This window comes from Aptenodytes forsteri, unplaced genomic scaffold (genome assembly GCF_000699145.1).
Source record: "Aptenodytes forsteri isolate BGI_AS27 unplaced genomic scaffold, ASM69914v1 Scaffold53, whole genome shotgun sequence".
Taxonomy (NCBI): Eukaryota; Metazoa; Chordata; class Aves; order Sphenisciformes; family Spheniscidae; genus Aptenodytes; species Aptenodytes forsteri.
In genome coordinates, this window is record NW_008795909.1 from 5093745 (window position 1) to 5103722 (window position 9978).

Consider the following 9978-nt stretch of genomic DNA (forward strand, 5'->3'; position numbering starts at 1 on the left):
GCCTTCGCTGGCTGTAGAGGGAACTGCAAGATGTTCAGGACATCTGATACTTCCTATGTACAAGGTCCAACCATGGATTTGAGTGCCTGGCACATCTAGTAAACATCTTGATTCATGTCATGTAAGCTTAGGACAACAAAATTAGAATCAGATGCTGCTTCCCCCCCCCCCCCCCCTGTTTCAGTCCTAAGCCAAATGGTTTACTGTGGAATACAGCTGAATCGCTTGCTTTATCTCATAAAATAAATAGGCCTTTGTTCCTCTTTCGGACTGATGTTTTCCTTAGCTCTGTGTTGTGGCTTAGCTATACCCTACCTTCTTTCTTGATCTTTTTGATTTTTCTTGGCGCGCGTGCAGTTATAACGGTCTTGAGTTCAGCCTTCACTAGTAGCTGACAGAGTTGTCATTTCCATGCCACAAGGAGCCGCTACATAGGCAGTGGAGATATACTGATCAATCGTTGCTTTTGCATTGGGTTTTTTGTTTAGTTTTGATATAGTGTGTATCATTTCCCATTTGAAACTGCTTTTATTGCATGGTCGGAAAAACCCTCTTACTTGGCATTGGCAAAGGAAGCAGAGTTTAAAGGAAAGAAAAAAAAAACCCCTTAATCTGCAGCATTTCATTTAATAAGCAGTATTTTGGGGTTCCTTTTGTTACGTGCTACCTTTTGAACTCTGTAAGCCAGCATGCAGATCTAATTCACAATAGCGTCACTGTGTTAAGCGGCACAAGTAAACACTTTAAATGGGAGGAAGCACCTGCGTATCGCTATTGTCTCTCTTCTTCCATTAGCAAAAGTCTCTGGGCTGGCTCCGTTCAAGCCAAACCTTCCAGTAAGTGGAAATCCACAGGCAGCGGTAGGCAGAAAGCAAACCTCGCTGCCTTCGGGCTGGAGGAGTGAGTGTGCGTCGAAGGACAGCCAGTCATGGAGGGGAGCGTGGGTGTGCGTGTAGGCACCCGCACACGAGTGGGCTACCAAGCGCTTGCACATCTCCTCAGCTTGGACCACGAAAGAGCAGTTTGTCAGGATTACAGAAGTCGGCAAGGTAGGTTCAAGCAAGGCGTGCTGTACCTGAAGCTGTTGGTGGGGCTGGGGAGGCTGATGAACCCTGAGGGCCGTGGTGCTCTCAAGGTACATAATGCTCTGAAATTATCGCTGTCGTCCCACTCGATGGGTTTGTGTAACCAAATGTTTGACTTGATTACTTTGGTGTTGAGTTTATACATTTTTACAGACCAGCACCATTCCTTGGTGAGGAACTGGTTAAGGCGTCATGGTTATAGATACAACCTGTAAGAAGTTTACAAGACAAGCTTTAAAGCTGGAAAAGCTGGCTTGTATAGAAGAGCCTTAAAGGCTAAAATCTTTTTAGTTTACCCAAGACGGGTCAGGAGGTGACTTACGATCTAAAAGTATCCACAAACAGATGATCTTTGCTGGTAGAGAACTTTTGATCGAGGAAACAAAAGCATAAAAAAGTTCAGCGACTTGAAGCTGAATTTGGAGACATTCAACTTAGAAAATTCTAGGATGGATTTTCTGTCTGCAGTGCTGTGTTAATACTGTGGTCTGTGCCTAACGAGAAGTTGTGGGCAGTGTAGAAATCACTGCATAAAGTGCTTAGTGTTGTATAGGAGATTTTGTTAGAGTAGTGTCACTTTTGGATGTCAAGGCTTTTTAATCTCTACATGTTAGAGATGTTTGGTGCTGTTGTAGTACCTGGAGAGTTGCAACTACATCTCAATTTATTAAGTGTTCGTGTCTTGGAGTTTGAGATACCTTTGGTGAGATGCTAGTAACTATTTTATTAATCCTTCTAACATCAGTTTCCATTTAGGAGAAATTGTCTTTGTGCCCTCTAGTGGAAAAACTATTTATTTGAAGGCTTCCAAATTGGGGGAAGTTCTTGCAAAAAGAGTGGAATGTGTGAGAAAGGCCATAGAGGAGCAGAGCAAGGCTGGAGAGACGAGGGGTCGCAAGAGGTGGACGTGCTCTGTGCTTCCTCTGCTTCGGTCCTCGCAAAACTGTAATGCTAATTACATCCACAGACGTGTAGCTTTTTCGAATAGGGGAGCTAAGGGAATGTGAATAGGCAAAGAAGAGATTATCCACTGCTCCTGTCAGCTGGGCTTGGTGAGATTGTTCTAGATGACTTGAGGAAAACCTGGTCTCGGGAAGCTCTGAACCCTTGGTGATCGCTGCCGATGTTCCCCAGAGATGTGGTGGGGAGGGAAGAGGAGCAGAGTAATGCCCACTCCAGGCCTTCAATGGGAGGCGAAGGGAAGACCCAGAAAATGAAGGATCAGAGAATCTGACCCTGATTCCTCAAAAAAGTTGCAGAGCAATTTACGAACAGCATAGAGGAGGAGGAGGATGGGGGTCCAAAAGAAAATCTGACTTATGAAGAAAAAAAAAAAAGGGAAATCTGTCCAACTTCCCTCTTTAATGGGATAACCTGTTAGTGCAGGAGAGGGGCTGCTGATGTGACTAAGGCTTAGGAACAGAATTTCAGATCATCTTGGTGAACAGCAAAACCGGTCGGGCACCAACATGATGAGGTATAGGGAAGAGGAGGGTGCGGTGGTGGCTCTGGAGGGAGCAGGAGCTGAATGACTGAATGCAAGAGGAGGAGCAGCAGTGCAGGGTAGTACGTGGTGATGGGGGCTGTTGTGGATCACCAGCTCAAACAAATCAACAGCGTCCCAAGGTTTGAGGAAAGGAGTCAAATCTCTCTCTGAGTCGTCATTTACAGAGGCATTGTGTGTAAGACAAGGCTGATAATTGCTTCCCGCTGCACCGAGGGGTGCTGGGCAGTGCAAGGCAGGAGGGAAACGGTCACACTTGCAAGTCTGGAGAAGAACCGCACAGATGGAAGGCTCGGCAAATGAGGCCAGAGAGGGAAAGCTGAAGGAATTGTATTTGGAAATATAAGCCTGAGTGCAGGCAATGGATTTTCTGACGCATAAAAGATTTCTGTAAAAAGGATGATGATCAGCTTTTAGTACCCTCTGGGGGAAAATACCTTGATTTGCCCGAAAAAAATATTCAAGGTGCGGATTGGTGGGAGAGCTTTTCACTAGGAGGGTAATGAAGCAATAGCAAAGAAATTGTGAATCTGCTTCGCCGGAGGATTTGCGGAGTAGTCAAACTGGTGCTTTTCGCGGATGGTGTGATTTCTCCCCCCCACTGTTGCCTTCTGTCCATCCACCCACCACACAAGGCCTATTTTACTCATTAACCCACCGAGTTGAACTTTTTATTTCTGTTGCTAGAGGTGCTTTCGGGGGCCGAGGGTCAAAACCAGTAGCAGCATTGTAGGCTGTTGCATGGCTTTGGGATATAAATTCTGCTCTCAGTGCAGTCATGAAAACTTCAAGCACAGACGTAGATCACAAGAAATTGCTGCTGTCCCATACATTTTTTCCTTCCCTCTCTCTGTTTCTTTCTGGAGCTGCTCATTTGGAATATTATGAGAGCAACAGATGTGAATGCGATGGAGTCCCCACGCCTCCTTCCCATCACTGTCATCCTCCCTTTCGTTGTGCTGCACTGTCATTCTTGTTTATTTTGGTTTGAATTATAATTGCAAAAACTGTTACAGCGCTGTTTATTTGCTGCATGTCATGAGTCACTGTTTACATTTGCTGCTGTTTGCATTGCCTCTCCTCTCCCTCTGTCTTATGCTTGCAGCCACAGCTCTCCTCTGAGTGTCTTGGAGCCTCTTCTGTTTTGAGTCTACAATGCTCTGCACTCCTGTAAGTGCAGGGAAAAGCGAGCTGACAGTGAAGATCCAGAATAAGGCTTTTTTTTCTTTTTTTTTTCTTTTTTTTTTTTTCTTTTTTCTTTCCCTTTTTCTCCTGGCATTTTGTAAGGGACCTTGTTTGAATGAAAAGATTCCTTGGAGGCTCCTTCCCTGAGATTTCTCTGCTTAATTAGTCTCTATCTTATTTCTGCCAGGCAATGAGATCGATACTGCTTTTTCTGGCTTGCAAATTTCAGGGAAGGGGGGAAAATCATGTTAGAATGACCTTTTTTGAAGTTACTGAGGTGGCCATGCACAATTCCATCATCTGCCATCATACTGGCAGGTGTTAATCCCTTCATGTGCATTGTCACTGGGGTGGAGAGTCAGGCATCCTGCATGAGACCATAACGCAGGAAGGATTTTGAGGGGCTTTGCTCTCATGGTCTCAGTACAGCAGCAAGTTGCTTTTCTTTGCCATGCCTCAGTTTTCTGGTATGTAAAACGGGGATGAAGTTGTAACATCTAGGCCTAGCTCCCCCTGCCACGGCTCCAGCCATCACCCCTGGATGTTGAAGCACTTCCACCATCACTCGCTAGGTTTATTTTTGGTCCAGGATAATGTTTTGCGATGCATCAAAGCTTTGCATGTCAAGATCACTAAAGCAACCAGTCCTAATGCCTTTTTGTATCAGTCATCTCTTGAGACAGCTAAAGCCCAGGAAGCTTGCAGGCGCTCGGTGTTTCAGCCTGAAGGTGAGCAGGAGTTGTTCAAATGCAGCATGTCTCTACCTAATGGCACACAGCAAGGTGGAAGGAAAGGACCATGACCTTGGTGGCTGGCAGGGCGGTGCAAGGGGTGGGCATCGCAACTGGCTTGCCCCAGGGCTGCCCAAGAGAGACTGACTTGTGCCTCAGTTTCCCTACTGAAGGAAAGGGGTCGGTGACTCTTGCAGAGCACTTTGAGCTCTGTGGGTTAGAAATGCTGGGTAAGAGCTTGTTCTCAGCTGGAAAATCCCACTGACTCTTTGTGGGTTTCTCCTGGTTCTTTAGGCTAAATTAAGAACAAAACTCTTCCTCCCAAGCCATTTTAGGAGGCTGAATGGTCTCAGAGGGTTGGCTTTGAAGCTTACAAGCTTGGTGTCTGCTGCTCACACCACCAGCGCAGTTTCTGTCTGAGGCAAAGGCAAACACCCAGGTGCTCTGGGTTGGGGTATCTGACCGCAAGGCCACAGTGTGGCCCCAGTTGCAAGGAGCTGCTGGTCTATCAGGAATTGGGGCCGACCCAACTGGCCTCTGCAAGGGGCTGTGGGTGCTCTGTGTGGATGGGAAAGGGGCGCTCCCAGTTTTCGTGGCCTTGGGCGATCCCTCGTGTCTCCCCTCCTTGCTCCTGGTAAAGCGCCGTCATTGCTAGCCAAGAAAATCGTATAGCTCCTTGTCTTTGAAATCTGAAAGGTAACGTCTTGCAAGTAGCTCCGTATACTTATCAAGGAGAAACAGGCAATTTATTTGTGTCAGCTTAATAGAGCTTTGGCTTACAGAGCTCCATGTGGGAGAATTAACGACGGGTCCCGAGTCTGTCTCAGATTGTCCACCAGCTCAGCAAATGTTTGATTGTGAATCCACTGTAGAATAGCTCCAAGCTGCTTGTGCCTCAATTAGCAGCCTTGATAGAGAGTAGGCAGGTTTTCAGGTATAAAATGTCCATTTTGACTCTTTAAGTGTTCTCAGGTGGCCCACGGAATGTAAATTTTTTACTCTATTTGTAATTCAAAACCTTTTAATTATCTCCAATTTATAAATCCCTAGTTTGGTACTTGAGTGCCTGTAAGAAAATGCTCATCTTTTAGTGGATAGTAATCAGTGTCAGAGGAAATGGGGAATAGATGGTGTGTTTTAAATGGTGTCAGTTCCAGCAACTGGAATGTATAATTTAAGTCACTTATATTTAATCATCCTTTAAACACTGAATTTCAGCCTCTGCTGCTTGACTCGCAGGAAGCTGACAGCTTTTTAATGCCGCTGTGGTAACATTTGAAATTTCCTTAAGCTGCTGTATGCTGCGACGTGACTCTTTACCGCATGTGTTGGTGCTGCCTCCGCAGCCGATTGTCTGAGCCCGGCTGCAGCTGGGTGCAGGGGTTGGGCTCTGCTTCGCCTCCCTGCAGCCCCAATTTCGGAAGTCTCAATTGTTTTACCTTCTTACGGAGCCGTAACATCTGCTGTAAATACCACAACGAATGTAACAGCTGCTGAAGGCGGGATTATGGATCTGGGGTCCATGTGTAACAGCTAAACATATTCTAGCCATTCAGCAGGTTGAAAAATAAAGCGGATAAAGCTGCGTGCATCGTGCTTGGATCTGTGCGGTGGGGATGTCTCCCGCTGGGGTGAGGTTGTGCCAGGTTCAGACTGGGGTCCAGTGCCTAGAAGTGGAAAGCTTGGATTTCCTGCGTTTCAGCAAGGAAAAGGTGCAATGTGGGGTGCAGCAGGTCCCAATCCTGCCTGGGGAGCAGAGCAGCAGTGCCCCTGGGGGCTTGCAGGAGCCCACCGGCTGCAACCAAGATTGTGGGGCTGTCGGAGCTTTGCTGGGTCTGTTGGTGACATGTGCACAAGACACTGACTATTCACTGCAGTGACAGTGTGCATAATTTAAATCTGCATTTTATAGGGGTGCATGTATATGTGTGCATATGTATATGCATATATAAATACATGGACACATGTATAAAGAAGACTAAGCATTTTTAAAAAGCAGATGAGAAGCCCTGTATGTGTTTAGGATCATGTGGGATTCTGGTCCCTGGCTGCCTCCCCTCCGCCCGCTCCCTCGCCCCTGCCCCCACGGGCGGCCTGACTGTGGATGAAATAATTTAATGCAATTCTTGCTCTCAGCGACTGGTTGATGGCGTTAGCAGAGGGAGTGGAATTTCATCCGTAAAAAAATACAACTGGGCTGCCGGGGAGTGAGCCCCAGCAGAAGGGGTTAGCAGCAAAGGGAACCCATGCGTTCTCCGTGTAATGCAGAAGTTGGTTGCCTTTATTTGAAATTGCACATTGAGACAGCATTATAACAGACTGTTCGCCTACATGGGAAATAGGTAGTTTTTGTTGTGCCTAGCAGTCCAATTATATCGTGTTAAATTAGAAGCTGCCACTTCTATTTAGAATAAAACTTGCTTCTCTGTATATGCATGAGAATATTAGCGTTTCAAGCCTACCGAGCTCTACTGAATCTGCACTGAATTTACAAAGGAGCCTATTAGTGCTCGCGGAGGTTAACAGCAAGGAGGGGGCAGTGGGGAGGAACGTCTTAATGAGACAGAGGAACGTCTTAATGAGACAGGGTGAAGAGTTGATGTGAGGACACGGAGTGCTTGGAGCCACCTTCTGCTGTGGGAAGAATCCGGCTGTCGCTGGAGGAGCGGCAAACTCCTGTAGCAGGCAGCTCAGCGGTCCTGTCGCCGTGAGGAGGAGGAGGTTTCCAAACTGCCTCTCCAAGACTCTCCTGCAGTGTTGGAGGTGGCTCGAATGCAGATCAGGAGATGATGGAGGAGCCTTGGTCCTTTCCTGCCCGCAGCCACCAAGTGAATCAGCTGCAGATTCCCCGGGACTCAGGGGTCTTGGGTCAAGTGGGGCAGGAGGGTGGCAAGTTCAGCCTCAGGTGTGGGAAGGACTTAGCTGCCCTCGTGCGGGACAGCCCAATAAATGGGTGGGAGAACAGCAAATGAGTGTCAGCCGGCGGTCTGTGCCCAGCGCAGCTCGGAGCAGCCTCCAAGCTGCTCCCACCGGAGCTGCTCTGTCAGCTCTGCTCAGGCTGCCATCTGCTTGGGGCTGTGGCCAAAACTGGCCCCTCTGACTTCCACAGAAACCTCTTACAAATACAGAGGCTCAGCACCAGCCGGTGATGCGAGCTGGCCTGGGATTCGCCTTCGATTTGACTCCCTCCCGGCAGTGCTGCCGTGCCACCTCTCCCCCTCCTAAATAAGCTAAAAATAATTTTAGCTTATTTAGTGCCCCCCCCTCCCCCTCCAAAATTTAAAGCAATGTTAACTGTTGAAGGGTCTTTTAGCTCTAGGATTTTTCCAGTTTTGTAATGTAAAGGTTCTTTTTTTTTTTTTTTTGCTCCCTGGGCAAAAACGATGATATGAAAGCCTTTTGCTTAATAAAAGTGCATATTTCTACTTTATCACATGACTCCAGGAGCCGAGTTTTTTTAGAAAACCATCAGATAGGTGTGAAAATCATCAGTCTTGGCAGCACTGAAGTCGTTAAGGAGAAGTTCAGTGCTGTATTTTCTCAGAACTGAGTGTATCGGGACTGGGTAGGTTGCAGCAGTCTGGTGTGCTGAACAGCATGGCTTTTTTAAAGCTCCTAGTACAAGTGCATACGATTATATTTTGAAGTTTATTTTCTGCTGCACTTGATAAAACTTTATTCACTGCAGTGATTGACTTTTTAAAGGCAAAATCCTGGAGAACTTCAAGTAGCTTCTTTGGGGAAACATGGATTTTGCTCTTTGCCAAGCTGCTGACGTCAACGCTGTGAATGCAGGTACCTAGAGATGCACTGTGCACCTTTGCTGTTCGGGGTGCCTGGAGGTTCCTCGTTTTCCTGTCTCTCTGGGTGGCCTCGTCGTCATCACAGCGTGGACTGTCCTGTTGGGTGGCTCTGAGCTGTGCTGCAGTCCCAAAAGCAAGTCCTTGTGCACGCGGCTGGGAGGTTGCCCATGCGGGGACTTTGCGGGGCTGCCTTGGGGGGGGCAGCACCAGGTCGGGAGGTGAAGTAACGGATGGGGTGGTGACAAATGATGCAGATGTGGCTGTATCCAGGATGGTGGGGGTATGTTGGTGAGGATTTATGTTCAGTAAGAAACATAGTGGATGGGGTAGACTGGAGGTACTTAGGGGCAGGCATAATGGGACTGATAAGGTCTGATTTACTGTGAAAAGGTTGGTGGTCTCTTGTGATTATAGATTTTAGCAAAAGAATCAAACTGCTGATGACAAAAAAACCAAACCAAGAAAAACAAAAAGACCCCCAAAACCTTGACATGGCCAAAGTTTTCTCCCAGTGTAACCTATTTCCAGTCCCATATGGGAATCTCTATACTCTGATAAAGCTTCTTTTATGGATTGCTAATTCTGAAGGGCCCTTCCCCAATGTTGGATGCTTTTTTTTACTGTGTATGGTCTTCCTTCACTGTACCAGAAATCTTTCTTCCTTGGAATATATTGTACCTGTCTGGCTTGAAAATTTAAAACGTGAACAACCCATGTTGTCCTTTCCAGTATGGACCAGCAGGAGACCAAAGCCATTCTGGTGGAGACTGGCATGTCCTCTTGGGCTACTTTGCTGGGCCTTTGTAAGGAAAGACTGGATTTCAATTGAATGTCTTTGAATTTCCTGTTTTTTGAGAGCTGGACATTGATCCCTCTCTGCTTTGTGGTGAAGCCTGAGGCTGCCTGGTCCTTGCCTGGTACCACCAGATCCTCCATCCCCAACATCACCGCCCAGCAGTGCCCCACGGTGACAGTGACCCTGGCCTCTGGGAGAGGTGTGTGGCTCCTGCTCAGGGCTAAACCTCACCTCCACCGCCCAGCTCCATCAGCCTCCAGGCCAACCTGCTGTTGCCTCTTCAGGTGTGCTAAATTTAATAACCTGTGCTAAATTTCAAAGTAAAATGAACCAGCCTGATATCACAGCTCTTGTGAGCACCAGGGGAGACCTGAAGAAAGGAGAGGGCAGGATCACACCTGTGTTACCTGTGCTTGTGCTGACGGCTTCTGCGTGGGCCCCTGAGGTTGGGGTTCTGGTAACACTGGTCTTCAGTTGTCTACCTTCAGTGTGACTAGGCTGCTTCTACACCTCCCTGAGTCCCAGCTCAATTAAAAGGGCATATTTGCAGATTGGGAAGACCTGGGGAAATGGCGTCATTTACAAGGCAGATATGCTAAAAGCGGATATTTCTGTAGCTGGACGTGCAAGTCGGCGTGCCAGCTCTGCCCCAGCCGGTGGGGATGTCAGCTGCCGCACAGGCACCTGCGGGAGCCTTGGTACCCGTCCCAGCTGTCTGGCCAGATTGGCACCAGTGTCTGGCATAAATAGTACATTTATAAGAAGTTGGCTGATTTAGGATTTTCACCTGAGGTGCGATATGGACGTGTTGTGGGGATCCTGCTGTGAAATGGGCAGAGCGAGCCCTCCGACTGGGAGAGCGGCGGCCGTTCGG

At 47.7% G+C, this 9978-nt stretch overlaps 1 protein-coding gene across 1 annotated transcript in view; it reads left to right on the top strand.

The window, feature by feature from the left end:
• Positions 1 to 845: 845 nt before the first annotated feature.
• MAGI1 (membrane associated guanylate kinase, WW and PDZ domain containing 1) overlaps positions 846 to 9978 on the top strand; it is a 322237-nt gene continuing 313104 nt past the window's right edge. The window contains exon 1 of the mRNA XM_009284383.2: positions 846 to 1049. Coding sequence (XP_009282658.1) covers positions 929 to 1049 — 121 coding nt within the window. The 5' untranslated portion in view covers positions 846 to 928. The remainder of the gene's footprint in view (positions 1050 to 9978) is intronic.